Raw genomic sequence first — 24575 nt, forward strand, 5'->3', positions numbered from 1 at the left:
TTTCTGGATGAGGGTAAACCTCGGGAGATCAGCTCGACCGATGCCAGCACGGCTGTCTCCGACCACCAAATCAGCTGGTAGCTTGATCTTGGCGACACTCTCTTTTATAGCGCGAAACTCACTCTGTAGCTCACTGTAAGAGCTGAAGGCAGCGCCCGGCGCTGGCAACACTTGTTCTGGCACGACTTGCCGACGACCGGCGCTGTCGTTTTCGCATGCAGCTGACGCGGCGGAATGCCCAAGTGCGGGTCTGTCACTCGCTAACCGTGCCACGATCTCTTCTAAGCGATCGAACCTGGCTGACAGGTCTGCCACACTGTCGCCACGGTCACTCTTCTCATCCGCCATACGAACAGGCGGGGTTGGCAGTCGCCTAAAATACCGGCGACTACCCACAGCCACACTCCAGCACAGCGGAGCGCGCGCACCGATCGGAGAGCGGGACCGAACTGCCAGGCCGCTCGCGGGACTAGCGCCCCTGGCGACCGAGTGCCGCAACTACGATGCTGGGATCCTCAAACTGAATGGAATAGTTCGCCGAGCCGCCGCAGCCCATGACGCGATACTTTCAAGAGAGACTATACATAGGTGTCGATTTCTACCGAGTTTGGGGTGCCCGGGCGCAGCAAATCCGCCGCCGCCCTAGCGGTGACCTTGACCCGCGCGGTCTGTTGAGGCTCCAAAGCCAAGCCGGCCGAGCCGGCGGGGAATTTGGAGAGCTCGGGCACCCCCGACTTGGCGGAAATGGACACCCATGTTTAGGTATTTCCTTAAAGTAATGGCTATAGACCGCATTCCCACCGAGTACCTACCTATATACACATCTGATGTCCGATTCAGTTTCACGGCAAAGCTTCGTGTTCTATCACGGTATAATTGTTGATGTATGCCACTAAGCATATTGCATAGGTAATGCATATTGCATACCCGCGTGGGGGAGTCACAAATTGTTGTAGAGTCACAATCGCGCGTTGTATAGTCACAAATCTCTCTTTTTGGGTTGTGCACGAATCGGCGCGAAGCGCCGCGAAAATTGGCAAAAAAAAAAACATTAGGCAAAACTGCTCCAAAATACGAATTTTGCAGCCCGTGTAACAAGCTTGATACCAGAAAACCTTAGGTCAGGAAAACCAAATCAAGTAGTCAAGTCGCCTCAAAGTTTTGTGGTCCTGTCAACCGTAGGTATAGCTTATTTCTTAGAAGCTGGAACTTTAGTGTAGCGTGACTGCAGAAGTGTGGGGTCGGAGCCGGAATCAGTCGGAGTTGACTGTTTTGGCCAGTTTTGGCTAGAGTCGGAGTTGAAGTCTTCGAAAATGTTCGGATTTTGACTTCGAGGTCGGATTGGTGTAAAGTCATGCTCTTGGCTGGTTAGACGAAATATATTAGGCCCGTGTTCGGCCAGTCGTGTTATACGACACACGTTGATCACGATATCAAAAATCGGCAGTTCCGCGATGACAGGTCGGAAAAGAGCTGGAGATTTTGCTGGCCGAGGTGGCAGGGGTCAGACCAATGCATCCAGCTTCCCTTTCTGCTCTACATAAGACGTGAATGAGTGAAAAGCCACGTTTATTGTGGACCTTATTTGAATACCTCTGAATCTGAATCTGAATCTGCATGTAGGCCCACACCCCATATACTGAGTACCTATCTAAACCTCCTGGACCCTCTCAGATTCGGCACCGGCCGTTCCATCTCTTCCATCCTCAGGACAGTCAAATCCTTCTCCTCCACGCCGCAACCCCCTGCTCCGGGCTGGACGGGCAACTCTATCCCATGCGGGAATGGCTCCACTGGAGCTATAGTCCTTTGCCGGGTGCAGTGAGTGCCAGTGGGCTGGGCTGCCTGTTCAATTGGTCGGGTTCATCCCAAGTGGCTCACTGGGGTGCACAGTGGGCCAGGCGCATAAAAAAGCGGAATTAAGTCGAAAATCAACTTCGGTGAAATTCCTGTAATTATGGGATAGAGTATTGTAAAAATGTCCAAAGTTTCCGAATAAGCAAGTTTCCTTTCCCCAATGTCAAGGCAGATAATGCTATAACGTCGCAAAGTAGGACTTACCGACTGGAGATGGAAATGACTGCTGTGTACCATTTTCCGTTCCCCCGATTCAAAAGCTCTCAGCGTAAAATCATTAAAGTTATTGCGTACAAAATAGCTTTAAAAAATCAGCCGGTATTTCTGCGCATGTTTCTCGTACTCAAGTTCCCGGGAACTATTTCATGCTTACTAGAAGCGGTGGGGTTTACAGTGCCTGTTCGGAACCGTGGTAGTGCAACGACGCAATGAATTTATATAAGGATATAAAGAAAACGTCACCGAACAACACGAAGATATTTGCTGCCTGACTTTCCTCAAGGTGTATAGCTTGCTGCCCAATGCAAATATTTTGCGCATTTTTGCGCGAAATGGACAAATAAGGGTTTAACCCTCGCCGGCATAGGCCGTTTTGCATCCCTCGACGGCACAGGGGGATGCGACCCTCCTCGCGTTTGGCCCCTAATTGAGCTAGAGCCTCGCGGAAAAAACCATCGTGTAGGTCGTCACGAGACGAAGCCAACGGTACCCGGTTTTAAGGTCATAGGTCAAATGGTGACCTCTGAGGTCAGGTCAATGGCCGAAAGTCGGGACCTGCTAGAACGTCGTATAGTGTGGCTGCTAAGGGGTTTTCCGGGATGCTGATCACGAATATCATGTTAGTTTTGATCACAGATGATGTCTTCATGCATTTAGGCCAGGTCGGGTCAGCTCAGGTCAGGTCAACCAGTATGGGTCCTGCCGGGTATTCGTAGTAGGTGTCAACCCGCCTCTGACAGCTTCGTAACATGTTACGAAGGCACCAAAACTACTTTGTAAATGTTCAAATGGTTCCTAAATTCGAATTCAGCTCCAAAAACTAGCCCAGAAACATGTAAAACTCGAAAAAGTGAACCGAGGTCATCGAAGGTCAATGACCTGACCTGACCTTCAGGTGACCTTTACACCCACCCTAAAGCATGGGACCAACATCATATCACATGTTTGAACGCTTGAAACCACGAAAAGACTGCAAACGCGCGGCCAATGCGGCATAGTGCCCGCCTGTCCCAGGCATATGTGCAGCGCAGAAATTAAATAATGACGTCATAGGTCAGTGACCTAGCGTAACCAATCAAATTTGAAAATGGATATCGGATTCGGCTTTAGCATGATATTTTACCCTGTAACGAATCATTTTTGGCACCGCAGCTGTGCTCATTGATTTAATTCCGCTTTTTTGAAGCGCCTGGCCCACTGTGGGGTGGCTGCCCCGACCAATGTCTCCCACTAATTCTTTCATACTTGCGGCTCTGAAATGGTCTCATTGGACCGAAGGGCCTAATCAAATTTCGAGTAGGATAACAACCAGTAAAACGCCTTTTGGGGCGACCAACGGAGCGAGCGAGAGGGTGGGGTGGGCCTTGCACGTGCGAAATTGCGAGGGGATACCTCCAACTAACTTGTGCACTGCACTCTGCTAACCGGTCCCTAACGATGTGCCAAATTTGAGCGCAATCGGCCTAGCCGTTCTCGAGATCTGGAAGCGGCACCCTGCACGTGCGCACGTGCAAAATGGGTCCCAACTGACTTTTGCACGGCACCCTACTAACCGGTCCCTAACCATGTATCAGATTTCAGTACAATCGGTTCAGCCGTTCTCGAGATCTGGAATCGACCCCTGCATGTGCGCACGTGCAGCAGCACCCCAACTGTGGCACAAGGATATGCATTGCCTAGTGGGTATACCTACCTACATGCCAACTTTCAGCGCAATGGCGGCCCAGTAGTTGCCGAGATATTGAAATTTTTACAACACTGACACCTCTTCGTTTTTCACGTGGCACGTGCATATGGGGTCACTCACATGCATCGGGAATAGTCCGATGCTCGTTAGCTACCCTACAAAAATTACCGCATGTAAGTCGGTCAAGTGGTTGCTGAGATATAAGCCTAGCAAAAGCGTGACCACGGCATACTCAGAAATTTCCGTTAACCTACGAAAGACTACGCTCGCTTCGCTCGCTCCGTAATGAGTTTGGGGGGACGTCCCCCTTCCATTCTGTGAGTGGGGGGGGGGACGTGTCCCCCCTGTCCCCCCCGGTGGCGGCGCCCATGCGGCGGAGTCCCACTTCCGACACAGTCTCGGAGCGTCAGTCCATTGTCAGCATGTAGCCGCCCGAGCAATAGGCGGCGGCACGGGAGGAGGAGCCGCCCTCCTACAGAAGCATATAAGTAACTATAAAACCAAGAAGCCCATAATTTTTATAAGTTGCATTTATGCACAGGTGCAATATAACTGCAGCCAGACTTTCATTTCTTTAGTTATTGCAATTGGTCATCGTTCCACATACGGTCACAGCGTATCGGGATACAAAATGAAAAAAACCTGAATGATTTGCGCGACTTACGAGTATGTTCTGATGAGTTTATCGCTTTGCAGTTTTCACAATTTTCATAACATCCTCTGTGGGTAGGCCGGCTTTCGTTGACCACACGTCTATTGTCATCACAAAGCACGGCGACCGCCTCCCGGCCTCTCCTCGACCCCTCCCCTACATTTACAGGACAGGGTTCGTCCCTCACCGCCAACTGGTCACGTGACTGGCCTCGCCCGAGGCCCGGCCGACTGACCCGGAGCGCCGTAGGCGTCATGGTCATGTCATGCTGATTAAATCGCTCACCACATAGCGACTATGCTAACGGTTTGACTGTGTCTTCGTGGCGGGGTGGTTTAGCGTCGGGGACTCGGGCTATAGTTCTGGAGGGTTCGGGTTCGATTCCAATCGGATTTTTCCGTTCTCCACTGACTGATCTTATATGCACTTTGAATAGCATCGACATTCGTTACCATTCAGTCATAAGTTATTGGCCAATCATATCAAGATTCAATCATGTGTATGTGTAATCGAAATCTTTTAACTCCTTTTTTACGTAGATGGTTCTCATTAATCATCCTATAATCCTTAAGTAACTCATTCGACGCCATAACTGGCTTGTACTATCGTGAATAGCACAACCATGAATGCATTCCATATTTACCCAGAGAGAACTATCAACACGCCCGGTGGCGCAGATGGTTTGCCCAGACCCGCTCTGCCCAGCGCACCGCTAGCTAGGAGGCGATTGACGAGGCTGACCCCACTGACCTTGCTCTGCGACCCGACTCTCGGTCACGCCACAACCGAGAAGCGCTAGCCTCGACGCAAGGACACCTGGCACCATTCATGCTGTCTACAAGAACGGTGATTGGTTCGCTGCCGAATCACGTGGTTGGGGCATCGGTGGCGTAGTCAGGAATTTAGTTACGAATCTCCTCAACAGATGGCTCTGACCGACGATTTTAAAATAGATCCAGAGGTAGACAGCAAAAGATGAGATTGCAGCTAAAAAGATCTCGGCACTTGTAAGCTACATTCCAAGTTTCATGGCAGTCGGACAAATAGGTCCTAAGATACAGATGCAAACCTTAGCCACCACGGATGCCGCACATAACTTCAGCGATGACCTGCACCTACGTTACGTTTTTAACGCTCGGCGGACCCACCAGCTTTTGCATACCTGTCGCTGGAAGGAGGGCGTCGGCCACTTAGGAACCAGACCCGAACCGGTGTGTTCCGAGTTGTGCCCCAATTTTCAAAAACTGTACACAGACAAAATTTTATTTCGGTGACCTCTAGTGACGTACCGTAGTTTCGTGCAACTTTTGCCACCGAGGGCAACTTTGGCCCACGCCTGGAAAAATAATTTGTTTTGCTGTAGCTTTTTACACTTACCTAGTGCAGAAAAGTTGTTGTTATGGTTCGGTAAGACTGTTCATCGGTTACCTTTGGGAACAGTCCTGAGTTGGTCCTAAGGCCAAGTTGAAGGGCTAGGAGGGGTTAAAACAACCCATGAAAAATTAACGGAAAATCAGGGTAGGCTAAGATCCAGTGAGGATGGTAAACGGGTGCGCCAGTAGTGGACTTGTGGTTTCCAGCTTGTAACTAGTGGTTGACTTCGGAATACACAAAAACTCAGAATGGTAACTCATTTCGTTAAAATAATAAATTAGGTGAACAGCGTGTTTTTTTTAGCAACCAAAGGAAGGCGCTGCCCGAGCATTATCCGAGTAGCGCCTTCCCTCGGTTGCAAAAACGAAATACGTCTCGAGGTCTAAGTCTGTCGGGTCCAGATTTGAAAAGCAGCACAGACATAGGTGGGGCATTCCATGTCAACCGGGACAGCCAAAATCGGCCACCTCTTCGATTTTGTTCAAACTTGGTATACTTGTTGGCTATTGGGTGAAACCTCTGAGGGTCAAAGGATTTTGTCATATGCCCTCGGGCTACAGAGATACAAGCCGCTAAACTTCCGCTTTTTTAGCAGAATTGGACGTGTATTGCAATCTTGAAAGATCTACAGGGTGTCTCAAAAGTTCGCTTACAGGTACCAGCCATGCTTTTTTTGTCAATAATTATGAATCAACATGAAATTAACAGTCGAAATTTTGCATGGGCATTGGTAACAACCTTCCTCAAGCAGCTTCATTGTTTTCAAGCGCATTCGACCCTTCATGAGCTCACAAAAAGGGTTCACCTCTGACCATGGATCAGGCATGAAAATGGAGGTCGCGTACTCGGGTCGGCTGAGAAACTCTCTGCTTCACGAGTAATGGGAATGGTTAGGTCGGAAATGACACATGGCAAAGTGTCGGCGAGGATGAGTACAACATGATGGTCATCTAATAAAAACGGTGGCTAAAATTTTTGAAGGACAAAACCATGCGAGACTAACAGCGCTTTGAACGACCCTTGTACCGCAGCAGACTCGTGCTCCGGAAAGCAGCTGAAAATGCAGTCCTAATTATTGAAAACTGACTAGAAGCTCACAGACAGAGGTTACCCAGTTTCAAAAATTGCAGGTCATCATAAAATAAAGACAAAATATCATTTAAAATTGTTTATAATATCTATAACGCTAAATTTTGAGGGAAAATAATGTGAAAATCGTCAATGCCGAGGACAAGTGACCCTCCAAAAGTGTCAATTAATGTAAAGTTTTATCTAACGAAGTTTCAAGAGGCAGATCTGGAGCAAATAGCTTTCTTTTACACACAAAATCCGGACAAAACCGCACGATGGACAGGTTTTGGCCGTTAACAAAGCAGAACCTCTCCTGAGGAAAACACTCCGGAACCCAGCGAAGGTCTTGACATTGGGAATGACGAGCGTTCGGGATTTGCAAATTTTGCAAAATGTGTCTAAGAAACAGATGGCCGACACATTCTGCTACGATATGCTGCGAAAAATTTGCCCCTGGCACTTCCCATTTGTTCAGGGATGGGGTTGTTTTGAAAAGGAAAATGGTGCTTGGGAGGTCGGCGCCAGTCATTCATGAGGGAGTTAGCACCAGAGAAGACCTACAAAATACTCACGGATGGTGTCGATGCAAGCTATCGGCTTTCAGGGAGAAGCGGGTGTTGCCGGGGAGCTCGTCAAACCTAAATCCGACGCAGAAACTGCGGGGGATTCCCCTACAAGAGCTTGAAAGCTGATAACCTTTTATCAGCCTCCGGCAGCTGACGGAGTGACGAAAATCGGTATGGGCAAATATTTTTGGAGATACAGCAAAGGGTTTGGTTTCCAACCTTCCGAATCAGTTGTCAAAGCATGCATATTTGTCTAGTGTACACACGGACACCAAAACCTTAGATTTTTGGCCGGTTCTTATATGCTTTATTGACATGGGAAATGTGTAAACGAACTTTTGAGACACCCTGTATAGCTTCAACATTTTTGAAGCTATTAATTTCAAACAAACGGAAACGTGAACACGAGGAGTTATGCTAGTTAAATTTGGTAATTTTAACATTTTTTGGTGATTTTGAATTTATTTTATTTTGAATAAATTTCTTAAAATCAAATTTGTGAAAAATGGGTACCCTTCGATTTTGCTCAAATTTGGACATTATCTTTCACCACACGTAAGGCATACGTGCTGAGAAAGTTAGAGTGGGCCAACGATAACTTTGGATGATATAGCAACAAGTAGTGCACCGTAGCACGGGCGATGGAAGGGGCGGATTTCGCCAACCCCACCTGTTTTTCGCCAATAACTCACGCCATAACTATTATATTAACGTCAAACTTTCAGCATCTGTCCAGAATTGAATTGCAAATCCTCCTGTGCAAGCAATAGGTAAATCGGTCCACAACTTTTCTAGTAATAGCGGTGTAAAGTCAAACATCTTGCCGGAGCGGCGCGGCGGCCGGCGTCGGCCGTTGCCGCCTGAATGGTAGACTGTGCCGGCGCCGGACGGTTCCATCTTTGCACTGCGCTTCTTACCGCTGATTATGATCGATTCGTGTCAAATTTTGTGTGAAGGCTTAAAAATGTACAGGCAAACTAATGGTCAAATAAATACGAAAACCAACTGGTAAAAATTGAATTATTAGGGTGCAAACACAATCTGTGACTGAAACGTTTCCCGCGTCGGCCGATCCCCGCGCCTTTGCCGGCGACATCTTACTCTTAGCAGGCCACTAACTGCCAAATTTATGGTTAGATTATCTAAAGATTCTCATAACACTACAAATGTCGTAAAAAGGAAGAAATAAAAATCGGCCAGTAACTCTTAGAGCTATGGGCGTATAAACGCAAAATAGTCACCATAGCAAATTTCATCACGATTAACCTCATTTGATCTTGAAGATATTGATCTAGGGCCATGAAATTGGCACACGATAAAGTTCCCCACCTACAATTCAAATTCCGTTTTTTATACCTTTTTTGGCTAAACCGGGCCTTTCTCCCCTAGCGCTGGGAGAGTCAGGCGTATTTCCTTTTTGCAACCAAAGAGAGGCGCTGCCCGGAGAATGCCCAATTGCATCATTAAAAAAAAAAACTGGCTTACATCTCTGCGATGACCAGCTATCTCCGTGGCTTAGTAGTTAGTGTGCCGAGTGTACCCACCTCGTAATCTAAAGGTGGCTGGCTCGTGGCCGGTTAGCCTCAAGTGTTTAAACACGCATTCGTTTTTTAAGTAGCATCTGGCCAGCCGGCAAATGTCGTGAGGGCTAATGTTCGTATCTAAGTAGCATTTGGCCAGTCGGCAACTGCCGTGAGGGCTGTACATATTTACGCATGTTAGATTAGGTCAGGTCACGTCAGGTCAGGCTAGGTTTGCTTTGGTTTGGGGCAGAAAGAAGCATCTCCGGGTAGCGCCTCTCCTTGGTTGCTAAAACGAAACTCGCGAGTGCCAGACATTCCGAAGTCCAAAAGGCAGTTACGTAGACGTCGGCCCATTCTGTATTTTTTATATGATGTAGCTAATGTATGGGAGGATGAAATATGTAAAAATCAGCAAAATCGAAGGGTACCCATTTTTCAGAAAATCAAAATTTATTTTTTGAATTTTAATTTAGTTCATTAATGAGCTAATTATGTCAATATTGTTATCCTCAAATTAAAGCCTGATCTATTCCCTCCATTTCACACTTTGTCTCATGGTGATATGTCTAAAACGTCAATGGTTATGACGCTTTAAAGATGATAATGTGCCTTGCCTAAGTCAATGTTTGATGACGTGTATCTCGGAAACGTGACGTCATATCTTGACAAAAACATGTCTCCTTTCTTTTCACATATAGATGAGTAGTTTCACAAAGTTTCGCAAAAATCGGAGGAGGTGAGGTTCAAAATGGTCATTTTTTGTCTCACTTGACGTGGAATGCCCCAGGTACTGATGGCACTGAGTACCGAGTGGCAGGTACTGATGCCAGTGCGTTTTAGGGGTTTGTGCTTGGATTCTGCCAGAATGCTCTTTTGTGTACAGGTCAAAGTAGTGTTGGAAACTTGGCCTTCTGGTTTAAATACACGTTGTCTTTTGGGTGATTTATGTTTTTTTTTTTTAACTCGCTCATGTAGCTAATGTTGTCATACGCTCGGCAAAAGTGAGCAAACAAGCCGGAAACGATAAATTTTCATGAATGTTTTTTGCTGGGTCATGGATGATATAACACTGGATTGGTGTCTCTTGGAAATTAACATTGGGATCAGGCCTGCCATCTAGCGAGAGAATTATCGTAAGTTAGGAGCAAGCCGAGTGAACGCCATCTCTCAGCATTATGACACACGTGGGTGTGGTGTGTTAGTTGGCTTGAAGTGCATATTCCCACGAGTTGAGTTGGAGGTAATCTTACTTGACCTGAGACGACAACAAATGTCTTAAATGCTTGAAAGCCAAAAACGTCAAGCAGCCTTTAGGTAATAACGAAACTAAAATGCGTAAGACGGTGTGTATTGAAACGCCCAGTCTGATCGGCTTGTACGACCTTTTACAGCAGTTTGACAATATGTCATACATATTTGGTAGGCTTATTCCTTCTTCTCCGAATTTCGCCCGATTTTCTTCATCTTAGTTAATGTTACGGCACGTGCCACGTGCCAACTTAGGGGTGTCGAAATTGTTCCACATAAAGTAACTCCGCAATGGCTGGGCCCATTACAGTAAAACTTCGTCAATAGTTAGGCACCCAGTGGCCAATGCATTTCCATGTGGCACTATGGGGGTGCTACTGCACGTGAGCACGTGCGGGGTGCCGCTTCCATATCTCAAGAACGGCTGGGCGGATAACACTCAAACTTGGTACACAAATGTCACATCGATGCTCGCACTGCATTGGTCAGTGCTTACATTGGTGCAGAGTCATTAGGAAAACGATGAAATGAGATGCGTGGTGTTTATGCCTTTCTGTTCCAGCAGCTGATTGATCTGCAACAGGAGATCCCTGTTTGTGAAGGCTTCGTCTCCCTTTTCCATTCCTTGTTTAACCCTATTCCTGGCGGGCTCCGCCGGGACAAGAAACTGGCGGGGGGGGCCGATTCGGCCCCCCCTTCAGATCTCAAAAACTACACATCGCAGCGACAAACGGTAAACGGCATCGGATACGCACGGTCAAGATCTACAATTTTTACTAAGGTCATTTTCAGGTCAGGTCAAAGATGACGTCACAGGGGTCGAAAAAGTCAAAATGGCGGCGCTAGATATGGAGAGAGTTTTTCTCGAATAACTTTCGAATTAATCAAGATAGGAACAAACTAAGGGCATCATCGTGATCCTCTCGTCAATCCGCATCGAATGATATATATGTTGACCTCGAAAGGTCAAGGTAAAAGGTTGACCTCAGGTCACGTGACCTCGAGGTCATCATGTATATCATTCGATGCGTCTTGACGAGCTGAACACAATGAGACCATCCACGCGTCTGTATCTTGTTCCTGTACGGAGTTATTGGCCAAAAACCTTTGGTGACCTTTGATGACGTTACATGTATGTATGTATGTATGTATGTATTGGTCTAAAATCCGTCCACTGGGTGGCTTTTCGGGATTTGCGTCCTTACAGCAGTACAACATTAAACGAGACAAAACAATGCAAAGGTGATACAATACAATAGCAGATCAGGGAGACAAAACGACAAGATTCTAAAACACAGCTTAAAAATGTATACCGCTTAAAACAGAGACTGGCGCATAGCGCGTTTAAACTCTCGGATGGATCTCATTTCAGTTACTCCAACTGGCAGATCGTTCCAGGTGACAGCGGCTCGATACCTGAACATACGTTGGGTAGATGTCAGTCTGCACGGCGGCAGCTCGAGCTGGCCGGCCACTGTGGAGCGGGTGCAGCGGCTCGAGATCGCCGATCTCGCTACAAACATGGAACGGATGGTAGCAGGTCCAAGTTCTTGCACCAAAAGCTTATGCACTTTGATAGCGTCCCTTATCTCGACCAGCCGCTCCACCCGCTCCCACCCCAGAGCCTGGAGTGTCGGGCCGATCCTGTCCATCTTCCGTGCCCCTGTCACGATGCGGGCCGCAAAGTTGATGACCTTTTGGACTCGCGCAAGCTGAATTTTGTTGGCTCCACCCCAGACCGAAATGCAGTAAAAGATGAATGGAAAAACATGAATGTTAATCAGACTTCGTAAAATGTCATGAGAAAAATGATGCCGAAAACGGTAAAGAGAGATGAGGAGTGAGTTGCAATTTTTAACCACGTGACTGATGTGATCCTCCCAGGACAGAGTGGGGGGTCGAGCACGACACCCAATACTCGAATGGAGCTGGATGGTGTCAGTCGGACCTCGTCGATGGCCAGATGAAAACCCTCGGTCTTTTTAATGTTTTGACGAGATCCAATCAAAATGAATTTGGTTTTCTGGGGGTTCATTTTTAGCGAGTTAAAACGATACCAGTTTTGCAAAGTGGATATTGTCTTTTCGATGCGCATTTTAAGAGCTACTAGACTTTGAGGTTCGGGCTTCGCCCGGTCCAGCAAATGGGTGTCATCGGCGTAAATAATTGGGTCTACTCCAAATAGCACGGGAGATCATTACAGAAAAGACTGAACAGGATCGGCCCGACAATCGACCCCTGTGGGACGCCATGGGTGACAACAGTGGGAGAGTCACTACTGCCGCGAACCACGTGACTGCGGCCGCCCAGGTAGCTGGCGAACCACGAGGGGTCGATTCCATACCACCCCAGTTTGCACAGGAGGACACCGTGGTCAACGCTGTCGAATGCTTTGCTTAGGTCGGCGGCGACGATGGAAGATACGAAGCCGGAGTCGATGTTCTGGGAAAGCCAGTCGACAGCGTCAAGCACGGCGTCCTCAGTGGAGTGGCAGTGCCGGTAGGCATACTGTCGTTTGTACAGCACATTTCTCTCTGAGATGTAGGCCGAAAGCTGATTAAATACCACTCTCTCAGTAACTTTGGATAAATGTGACAGCAAGGTGATAGGCCGGAAGTTAGATGGGACACTAGGGTCGCCAGACTGTTTGTAAATAGGGACGACAGTACCCAGCCGCCAAGACTCTGGGAAACGACAAGTCACAAGTGATTTGTTTACAATTTTCAACAGATGAGGTGATATCACCGACATGCGACATGACCTCACAGCTGCCCAACAGCAAAACAGACCTCAAGGTAGTGAAGGTTGATCGTATATGAAGTCATGTATGGTATATGGGGCCATTCCGACCCGTTTTAGTGGTAAAAACAGGGAGTTGATTTTTCCCCCATTGACTTATAATGGGGAGGTCGCGAAACTGACCTGACCTTAGGTCACAGATATCAAAATTCCGAGATATACAAATTGCACATACTGGTACCCTAACTAAAGCCTGAAGAGAAGAAATTGATCGGTCAAAAACTCTAGCTCTGGCGTGACTGCAAACTTTTCTGCGGTAGGGTCACCAAACCGCCTCTGGTGACCTGACCTGAGGTCAGATCAACTCAAAATTTTCAGACATGTTGCGTAGAAGCCTTTTAGGAAAAGTCAGAAAATTTGAGCTTCCTAGCTCAACGCGTTTGGGAGAAATAACCAAAAAACCTCAGGGGGGGGGGGGGCTCCTGAGGCCCAGGAATAGGGTTAAAATAACATAACAATGTACGAAGAAGATCACACATCAAAGTTGTTTTAGGCGGCTATCTTGGACCAGGGCTGCGGAGTTGTAGTCAGAGCCAGCGGTTCTGTTCCGACTCGGAGTCGGTGGATTTTTAAAAGCTGTAGTCTGAGTATGAGTGGAACGTCACCGAAAAGTCATCGACTCCACAGACTTACCAGGGCTGCAGAGTCGGAGTCAGAGTCGGAGTCTGTGTGAATCGATAGTTCTGCCCGGAGGAGTCGGAGTCGATATTTGAATACCGGAATCGGAGTTGGAGCCAAAGTCACTGGAATTTCGTCGACTACGCAGCCCTGGTTGGGTCCTTTTTATAGAGCGTCTTGAATTACATATTGAGCGGCAATGACGCTAGCAATTCTGTTTAACTTTTTCATTATACTTATAGATAGTACTAACGTTCGTTTTGTTCTTTGATCCGGACAATTTGTTTGATTTAGGCCAAGTAAAGACTCATGTGAAAAATAGCGAAAACGACACGGGCTGGCGAAGTCCCAATAACTCCCTGTTTCACGATTTAATGTGGAAATAACATGGAACTGCTTATCTTATTACTGACCCTGCACATAAATCTATTAATTTCTTCGCCTTTACTGGCATATAAAGACATAACCTGTTGAAAAATTGCACAACAAGCCTGCTACTACACCACACTCCCGTGTGTCACAATGCTAATCATCGGCGTTCACTCGGCTTGCTCCTAACTTACGACAATTCTCCCGCTAGATGGCAGGCCTGAGCTCAATGTCGCCAAAAACTGCGAAGACACCAATCCATTATTATCTCATCCAAGGCTGGGTCAAAGTTGCCATACTAGCATACGACATTGGCCACTTGCATTTTTCAAGAAAAAATGTATGCAGTGTTGCAGCACACACGAGTTTGTCATTTTCTTGTTTCTCTATCTAGGCCCTGTTGCTTAACATTGTACATAAACAGATGACTGAATTATTGAGGCTTGACGAAGAAAGTGGGCCAAAGTTGCACGAAACTACGGTATCCTTTGACTCGATCTAAAATTCACCGAGGTATTTTCGTTTTTGTTTTTACGCTCATTCGAATACCAACCAACGCGCGTCTCTACATGGCCCCGGAGTCCTCTCAAAATTTTCATCTTTTGCCACCTCTACTGGAAAAGCGGAAGGGGGTTCGGCTCGGCGGAGGCTGTGCCCACTGGTGGAGGGAACGTTTTTAATAGACCTACTGTATAGCGCCTCAGAAATTGCTCATTTATATAGGGCTCCAACGGGGCTTCAAGACTCCACTCCAGATGAGGTCAGATAGAATGGCCGGACGCCCCTCCTGGTATTTATGGAGGACCTTGGGTGGGTATGTGCCGTGAGTGGGTCGGTCCAGTGAGCATGCTGCAGTCGGCGCTGACAATGGCTCTGCGCGGTCCGTCTGACCTGTCCCGCCCCGCCCCGCCCCGCCCCGGCAGGCGCAGAATGTGGACCTGTGCCTGGCACAGCTGAGGTCCCTCGGCGTCCCTGTCGACGACGTCCACAGCGACGACGTGGTGGACGGCAAGCTGAAGCCGATCCTGGGGCTGTTCTTCCAGCTGTCGCGCCACAAACAGCAGCAACAGCAGCAGCAGCAGCAGCAGCAGCAGCAGCAGCAGCAGCAGCAGCAGCAGCAGCAGCAGCAGCAGCAGCGGCAGCAGCAGCAGCAGCAGCAGCAGCAGCAGCAGCAGCAGCAGCAGCAGCAGCAGCGGCAGCAGCAGCAGCGGCAGCAGCGGCAGCGGAAGCCACGATCGGATGTCGGAGCACACAGCGCCAGCCCAAAGTGAGAAGGGTCGCTGCGTGACTGGGGACTGCTGTTAGGGCTTAGAAGGGGAGACAGGGCCGAGACATTTTTGTCTTGGCCCATGACATATTTTGACATCGTTCATCTGTAACTTAACAATACGAAGGCATTTATGAAAAAAAAAACGTTGAATTGCATAAACTCTCGCCCGTATGGGGGGAGGGGGGCAATGGACACGGGTTTTTCGCAAATAACTCGCGGAAAAGCGGCAAATCGCGACGAAAGTTCCAGTATCTTTGAGTTGATCAATTTTACACCTACCTTTAAAATTTCATGATCCTGACTAGAGTTGCAAAATTTCCCTACCGCACTACCGGCATGCCGGTAATTTTTCACTACCGCAGGTTTTTTCTTGGTATCTGGCATGTCTTGCCGGTAGCATGCCGGTATTTTTGATTTTGCACAAAAAAAAATTATCAGCATATGATTCAAACTTAACTTTGGACACTAAGAGGCTATTGAATTGTAATAACAGCAATCTTAGCCACTGCAAAATACATTTTGTGGTAGAAGTTCCATTGCTAAGGGTAGGGGTGACACACGAACCTCAGCATTTCACAGGTTTGGCTCTAATTAGAATTGTCAAGAATCTTCTGTGGTCTATCAAAGGAAGACAAAGAATACTCATTCATGTTGCAAAAGCACAACCAATTAGTAAGTCTGATGGTAGGTAATAGGCATAATACAATAACTAAAATAAATAAATGTTCATGGCAACATTCCCTAGGCAAAAGGCAGAATCAAAACAACACAAAACACATTGTTTGGAAACTGGCCTTGAGTCCTGGGATGTGGTCTGAGATACTCTACAAAGAGTTTGACACTGAAAATCCAGCTGAAAAGGCAGGTGTTAGTTAAAGTTAGGCCCTGAGCCTAACTTTGGTCCCAAAATGAAATGAAAATGAATTAAACTGGCATTTTGTCTTATCTTTACAAGAAAACACAACATGCAGACCAAATGAATACAAAGTGGCGCAATGTGGCGCAAAGGCAACCAAGGATTGACTTTTAAGATCATCTGTCCCCTAATGAAAGGATGTAAGCTGATGACGTAATATTTATTCATATGCCCTTTTGGTTGAATCACTCAAGAGAAATCAATTTTCTTGTAGTGAATAACACTCACAGTGTTGATTTCATTGGAATTCAATATCGTGTTGGATGATTTTTATGAATAAAATCATTCACGAGGCAGAAGTTTGCAGTCCTAAAACCTTTTTTTTTGCAGTGTTTTAATCAGCTGGTTAAAAACTGTATGGCGCATCTGTTTCGAAATCCTTTATAACCATGTGTTTGTTCCCGCGTTTGAGATGGGGGAGGATAGGTATTATATCGTTTTTATTTATACATATTATTTGGTGACTTCTCAGGACAAGTGAGTTATTAACACATATTTTTACATGATTCGTATCTTACTCACCAGCCAGCAAGCCATGGCGGATAGGATGATCTTGGCGGATAGGAAAAAGCTGATGTTGATCTCGCTTCCTCAGTTCATGAGTCCATGAGTTAGGAACATGGCCGAATCTGTAGTTTTTTATATTGTGATTTGCGACTATCTATAGTTCATTATTTGGTTGGTACCTGCAATATTTTAGGAGAATGTGGAAAATAAGAACGCTTGTGGCAAATGTGATTGCTGCTCACTGTGCAATCTTCAGAAACACATTTCATTAATTCAAGTTCTTTTTGTCCTTGCTTTTTTGATGAATGTGTTAATGCTTTTTGTAGGCAATACCTTTTTGATTACAGGTGATATTTTAACAGCTGTAGACTGGAATGGAGTTTCAAAATTGTGGTATTTGTGGGGCGAACTCAGGCAACATCAGGCTGCTGGTAGTTTTGGTTGGACAATGGGTGGCTGCTGGGTGGGGCGGCTACTGAAATTGCCAAAATGTTGCATCTCATGTAGGGGTAAGCCAGAATAAAAAATGCAGGTTTTTTGGTATGCCGGTAATTTGGCGGTTTTTTTGCTTGGGGCGTGGTAGCATGCCGGTATCCCAGAAAATTTTTGTGGGGCGGGGCGGTGCCGGTAGCAGCCCATTGGGAAAACTTTGCAACTCTAATCCTGACTCAAATGACCTTTGGCCTGTTACCTATTTCTCGAGACCATGTTTGGCGGCCGGAATCGCGATTCGGCGTATATCGGCTTGCATAAGCCGCGCGTTTGCAATTTGTTTGTGATTTCAAACGTTCATACATGTGATATGATGTTGGCCCCATGCATTCTGGTGGGTGTCAAGGTCACCTGAAGGTCAAGTCAGGTCATTAACCTTTGATGAGATCGGTTCACTTTTTCGAGTTCTGCATGTTTCTAGGCTAGTTTTTGAGCTGATTTCGAATTTAACAACCATTTGAACATTTACGAAGTAGTTTCCGTGCCTTCGTAACATGTCACGAAGCTGTCAGTGCAGTGGCTGTCAGTGCAGTGGCGGTTGACACCTGCAATGAATACCCGGCAGGACGCCTACTGGTTGACCTGACCTGACCTGACCCGACCTGGCCTAAATGCATGAAGACATCATTTGTGATCAAAACTAACACGAATTCGTGATCAGCACCCCGAAAAAAAACTTTTTGCAGCGTCACTTTACGAAGTTCTTAATGGTTCCAATTTTCCCGACTTTTGGGTCATTGGTTTTTGGGTCACGGGTGAGGGTTAAGTCTCTGTGCGGTCAATTTGGTATCGGCAAAGGTAGGTAGGTACAGTGGGTCTAGTAAAGATCTCCAGCTATGACTAGATGGCGTTGAGCCTTAGTCGACTCCATGTAAAATTCAGGGAGAGGTCACTACCCAACTGGGGCCGGGGGAGGTGGGCGGGGGTGGGGGTGGCGAGGTCACGGTGCGAGTGACCTGTCAAACAGCCCCGGCGCGGTGGGGCGCTGCCACAGGCAAATGGCGCACTCCAGCCGTCCTGTTGTTCCATATCGCGGTGGTGGGCCCGGTGGCCGGTTAGCCTGGGTGCTTTGAAGGAAAGGATAATGGGGCATGGGTTTCTGTGGCGGTTCATTTTAATATTGTCACCTATGATGCACTCGTCTCGACCAATAATCGGTTTGTGCTGACCTTTGGTGACCTGACCTGTGACCTGACCTGGTATTATCAGTGACTTCTAATAACATCATATGTACTAGGCAATTGACGCCCTATCGCAGATTTTCGACAAAATACGTTTTACTCGGTGTTATAGTGCATTCCCTGGAGGACCCGTGAACGGTGAAACATTTTATCTTTGACCTGACCTGTGACGTCATCGGTGACCTCGAGGTCAATGAAATTTGATTTTCTTAGACAAAGTTGACAGGGCTATCGAATGCCGTTTGAATTTTACGGATCCGTCCAGTAGTTACGGAGATGCGGGGGCAAAACAATGCCCCCCCCCCCCACCGCGGGGATGGTGGCGGGGAGGCCCACCGCCTGCCGGGTAATGGGCCCACTATGTATTTCAGACCCCATGAGACCCTGCTTTTCGGCGATAATTTCTTCAGTTTTTGTCTAATTGGCTTGAAATTTTGACAATAGACATTTCAGCTCAAGCGCCGATTTTCATCAATATGGTCTCTTAACAAAATGTCAATATTTAGAGCACTTGTCATTGGCTCATAATGCTAATTAGATTTTGCACCCGGATAGAGGCTCGTTCGCTACCGCAGCGGATTGGATGGGAGCGCTGGCCAATCACGTTGCGCCGGGCCCAACTAAACTCCGCCCACTGGCCGTGACCGCGCTGGGTCTATGCCGGCTCAGTCGGCGGCAGCACCGCGGAGAGGTCGCACGGGGGCCGCGCACTGGAAACATACATGGAATCGATAGGAAGTGTCTGAGCGAAAGCTTGCTCTTCATTTGGGGGAGTTGGTAACCGCTTCTCTCTTTTTGGTATATCAACACCCATCCAGCTCACAGGCGCGGATCCAGGGGGGGGGGGGCGACGGGGGCGGCCGCCCCCCCCCCATCCGAAAAAGGCGCCCATATCCCGCGGCAGAGAGGGCGCCCCGAGCAGAAGACGGGCGGCACAGCAAAGATTCAGCAGAAATAGGGCGCCTCCAGCAGAAGTTGGGCTCACCAAGCAGGAGAGCGACGCCCAACTGCCCATTCCTAGCAGATGAGAGTCGTCCCAGCAGCAGATGGGCGCCTTCAGCAAGAGGGGGGTCTCATTACAAGAATAAAAATACCTTCTGTGCCAGAGGGGCGCCCCTGGCAGCGGAAGGGCACCCCTAGCAGGAGAGGTGTCCCTCTGAAGAGGAGCGTCGCCCCAGCAAAAGGAGAGAGGCGCCCCATTCCGAGAGGAAGAGGGGCGGCCTGACAGCAGATGGGCGCCCCAGCAAAAAAGAGGAGCTCCATAAGAAGAAAATGGGTGCCACTGGCAGAGGAGGGGCGCCCCCGGCAGCAGAAGGGGTCCAGCAGAAAAAAGGGCCTCCAGCGGGAGAGGGGCGCCCCCAGCAAAGTCGAGGGGCGCCCCAGCAGAAGAGAGGGGCCTCCAGCAGGAGAGGGGAGCTCCCAGCAGAAGAGGGGCGCCCAGCAGAAGAGAGGCACCACAGCCAATGTTAATCAGAAATAGGGAGCTCCCAGCAGAGGTTGGGCTCGCCAAGCAGGATAGGGGCGCCCCATTGACAATATTCGGCAGAAGATAGTTGCCCCGGCAGCAGATGGGCGCCCCAGCAGACACCAGTCGTCGGGTGCCCCCAGTAGAAGAGGGGCGCCCCATTACAAGAAGAAAATGAGTATATTCTACACAAGAGGGGCGCCCCTGACAGCGGAAGGACAACCCCAGCAGAGGGGCGGTGCCCCAGTAAAAGGAGAGGGGTGCCCGCTACGAGAAGAGGGTCGCCCCAACAACAACAACAACAAAAAAGGAGCCCCATAAGAAGAAAAGGGGTGCCTCTGGCAGAAGAAAGACGTCCCCCGTAGTGGAAGGCGGTGGAAGAGCGCCCCCTAGAAGAGTGGCGTCCGTCCAGCAAAAGAGAAGTGCCCCCTGCAGGAGAGGGGCACCTCATCAAAAGTTGGGCAGAAGTGGGGCGCCTCCAGCAGAATTTGGGGTCGCCCGACAGGAGAGGACCGCCCCATTCACAGTAGAAAAAGGGACTCCCCAGCAGCAAAGGGGTGCCCTAACAGAAAAGGTGCACTGCTAGTTAAGTGGGACGTATCAGGAAGAAGAGGGGCACTTCTAGCAGAAGATGGGCGTCCCAGATAAGTGGGCCGCCTACAGCGAATTGGTCGTTCTTATAGAATGAAGAAATGAGGCGACTTAAGCAAAGTGGGCCTCCCATGAGGGATTGGGCGATCCAAGCAGAGGTTGGGCGCCCCCGGGAGAAGTGAGGCATACCAGCATAAGTGAAACGCTTGCTCGAGATTGTACAGAATGGCGCTCGTCCAAAAGAGATGCCTTTCGGTTTTCTGCCATAGACTTAATATACCTACCTACCTAATGGAGAGGTCGCAAAGCTGACCTGACCCTAGGTCACAGATATCAAAGTTACAAGATATACATTTCATGAATATTGCTGCTTTCATCAATCGCTGAAAGTTTTAAAGTGATCGTTCAGTCGGTGTAGCAATGGTGAGCATTTGAATTGAACTTTTGTCTGAGGTTAGGTCACTTGGCATGACCTGGTGACCTGACCTTGCATCACCCGGGTCTGACATTTTTACAACATGTGCAGAAAAGGTGCATGATAAGGTATGCTGAAAATGGCGGCGCTGCGCGCAGCCGTTTTTCACATATTTGCGAAAAACCGGAGCGGGGAGCGTGATAACGCCCCCAGCACGGAGCGAGTTTTAAACTATCGATTTTGACGGTTTGGCGCCCCTTCGTATGAAGCGCCCCCGGATTGCCAGGTCGCCCCTATTTCGACTTGCCGCCCCCCCTCCCGAAAATTCCTGGATCCGCCACTGCCAGCTCAGAATATGAAGAACAATCATAACGAGGATATTAACCTGGTTCTGCGACACCTGAGCGAACGTCATTTCAGCGAACGACATTTGAGCGAAACATTTTCAGCGATTATCAATTTAAAGGTAGTGTGCCAGCTTTCTTGGACCATATGGAGTTAATGACCCGGATAAGGAGAACCGGATTTTTAGAACTTATCCATACCTTCAAAACTTATGGAAACGTCTTAAATTCTTCAAATTTTGAGTACCCCAGTGCGAAATTCGCCCCGACGGGTTGTCGGTCGTACCCCAACCACATTTCACACTACTATGAACAATAAATGCACACACTAAAATCGCTATTACCGATAGGCTCATCCAATCAAGTTTCGATAAACCCGTTCATCATCATCTCCTGCGGTTTCGAACACGCCTGTTAGGTGGCTTCTGATGCTCGTCGAGGTTGGAATTTCCAAATACGCGTGGTGCGTCGGGCCGCGCGCTCTGACTTCGGCCAAGAAAAATGCGTCAGCTGATCATTGTCATTTCTGCCACTTGCGTGTGGTGTAATGGGGTCATAACTTAAGAGACGGCTGTTTCATATCAATTATTTTACATAAAATCATATTTCAAACCACAAATTAATGTTCGACAGCCAAATTTAAGAAACAATACCAATACAGGCTTACAGTTTAAGCACGGTGACTATAAATACGGTGATCTCATCTGGATTTGGTCACGTGATCATTTTCGAGCGCAGCGCACGTGCAGTTGTGGCGAGGGCACTTCCAGAAATTCTGGATCCATGCGATTTTGGAGCCAATGTAAAGTCTATGGGGAAATGGTTCATTTTTATTTATTTTTCTTATCACACCTAAACTTTCAAGTTTTTCTCAAAGATACACCCTGATTCATGTGTAGAATTGATTGGTCTTTCATATGGTATCAATTTTAGATTTTTATCGGATAATTTCAAAAACTACTTACCATTTAAACTACAAAAAGAGGTGATTGCGGCTAAGCATTGCGACAGCCATGTCATGTCATTGGGAAATTATGATTTCTTGTGCATCTTCATTTTAACTGTTCTCGAAGCCAGTACCTACTGGATGATTCATGCGTAGAATTTGTTGAACTTTTGTCTTTTGTCACTGTTAATGCCTTTATGAAATAATTCAAATAATTCAAATAATTTCGCCCCGGCCGACATGAACGCCGCTGTGAGCCAGTTTTGGCGTCGGGGAGAGAGAGAGAGAGAGAGAGAGAGAGAGAGAGAGAGAGAGAGAGAGAGAGAGAGAGAGAGAGAGAGAGAGAGAGAGAGAGAGAGAGAGAGAGACGGGGACGGGGACGGGGACGGGGACGGGGACGGGGACGGGGACGGGGACGGGGACGGGGACGGGGACGGGGACGGGACGGGGACGGGGACGGGGACGGGGACGGGACGGGACGGGGACGGGGACGGGGACGGGGACGGGGACGGGGACGGGGACGGGGACGGGGACGGGGACGGGGACGGGGACGGGGACGGGGACGGGGACGGGGACGGGGACGGGGACGGGGACGGGGACGGGGACGGGGACGGGGACGGGGACGGGGACGGGGACGGGGACGGGGACGGGGACGGGGACGGGGACGGGGACGGGGACGGGGACGGGGACGGGGACGGGGACGGGGACGGGGACGGGGACGGGGACGGGGACGGGGACGGGGACGGGGACGGGGACGGGGACGGGGACGGGGACGGGGACGGAGAGAGAGAGAGAGAGAGAGAGAGAGAGAGAGAGAGAGAGAGAGAGAGAGAGAGAGAGAGAGAGAGAGAGAGAGAGAGAGAGAGAGAAGACCAGGGGCCATCGGTGAGGCGGCGTACCCGCGCGGGAGCTCCACGCCAGGTACTGGGAGCGGGCTCGCCTTTTCCTCGTAGTGACCCATCAAGGCTGGGCGGCGGCGGTACTAGTTTCGCAAGGGACAGACATGGAGCGACTCGGGACTCGTCTCAGTCCGGCCGCTACCCAGCCGCCCGCCGCGCCTGGCCGGGCTGCTGCTTCGCCGGCCGGGTGGCGCAGGCGGCCCTCCCGGCTCCCGCCCGTCTGGGATGCGCTCCCCAACCGCAGGGCGTCGGCGGCGCCCAAGAGGCACAAGAATAACGGCGGGGCTGCGGGCGGCTTGTGGGGTGACGGTGCCGCGCTCCTTCCCCGGCCCCTCGCCGTCCGTCACCTCTCCCCGATGCCGTTTTCTTCCAGGGGAGGCGCCCCGGCCGCCGTGCCGGGGCGTAGCGCAGTCTGTGCTTTAAGTACAGCAAGATATTCACCCAGGCTAGATTAAGGTCACAACAACCTAGGATTAAGGGTGGCTACAGACTTCAGACTTAATGCAGACTTAACATGAAGGTATTATATATGCAACTAAATGACACACATGGTTTTTGTTCTAACCTTCTCAACAGAAAGTGAACATGTCAGGACAGCACCCCTCGGTGACCATTATACTCAAGGGGTGTAGGCACTGATTCCCCAGGGGTGAAGTGATAGGAGCACAAACATGAGTAACTAGTTGCCTAGTTGGCTCTGTGTCTTTCCTCCTGCAGGAAAAAATATATGTGTGATGCCCAATGTGAGGTATCTGCATATTATAAAGCTGGAAATATTGTACAAAGTTATGACAACACAAGCAAACTATGCATGTTACTGCTCTTGTTATTGCTATATTGATATGGACCTCACAAGACACAAAAATATGCATGGTAAAAAAGGGAGCAACAATACATTTCAAATGTAGCTTGTCATTAAAATGATCATGAATTTCACTACATCAAAAGTGAATGAAATTAAGTGATAATCAAAGACTGGAAAAGAAGATCAGCATAACTACATAATATGTCTTGTTTCCAAAGCTAAAGTATGATCCTCAATGTTGCAAAAGTTGGTTGACTTTAACAATAACTTTGAATAAAAAAACAACATATGGTTAACAGTCACACTTCAAGGAAATCGCAAGATCCATCCAACCTTTGACATGCCCTGTTTGGAATGCTGTTAACATGCTATGATCTTCACAGAATAGGTAAAATCAACTCAAAATATTACATTATTTTATTACAAATCATATCTTCCCATGAACTTCATTATTGTGACTGCAGAGCTCATTCAGTCAATCAGAGACTGCAGAGACTTCATCATTCAAACAATCAGAGAATCAATGTGCAGAGACTAACACTTTAAAATCTAGTGACATTTCACAAACATCTTTTATGCTACAAGCTTATGATTACCAAACACTTTTTCATGACTCAAATATGGTGGTGTTTATTTTAAGTGAAAACATTCATCCAGCACTAAGCAGATTATTTCTAAGCTCCACGAAGTCCCAATTTCTGTTATATTTCGCTTGGAGTCACTTCATAGTTTGAACTCAAAGTGCCTTGTGGATTTACCTC

General features: G+C 48.3%; 1 protein-coding gene across 2 annotated transcripts in view; it reads left to right on the forward strand.

Moving 5' to 3' along the window:
- The window catches only part of LOC122388483 (neuron navigator 3-like), a 326891-nt gene that overhangs the window by 39010 nt on the left and 263306 nt on the right, over positions 1–24575 (forward strand). For both annotated transcript variants that reach the window (XM_043379619.1, XM_043379620.1), the window contains exon 4: positions 14907–15250. In XM_043379619.1, the coding sequence (XP_043235554.1) occupies positions 14907–15250 (344 nt within the window). The remainder of the gene's footprint in view (positions 1–14906; positions 15251–24575) is intronic.

The sequence above is a fragment of the Amphibalanus amphitrite genome, unplaced genomic scaffold (genome assembly GCF_019059575.1).
Source record: "Amphibalanus amphitrite isolate SeventyFive unplaced genomic scaffold, NRLGWU_Aamphi_draft 000324F_arrow, whole genome shotgun sequence".
Lineage (NCBI taxonomy): Eukaryota > Metazoa > Arthropoda > Thecostraca > Balanomorpha > Balanidae > Amphibalanus > Amphibalanus amphitrite.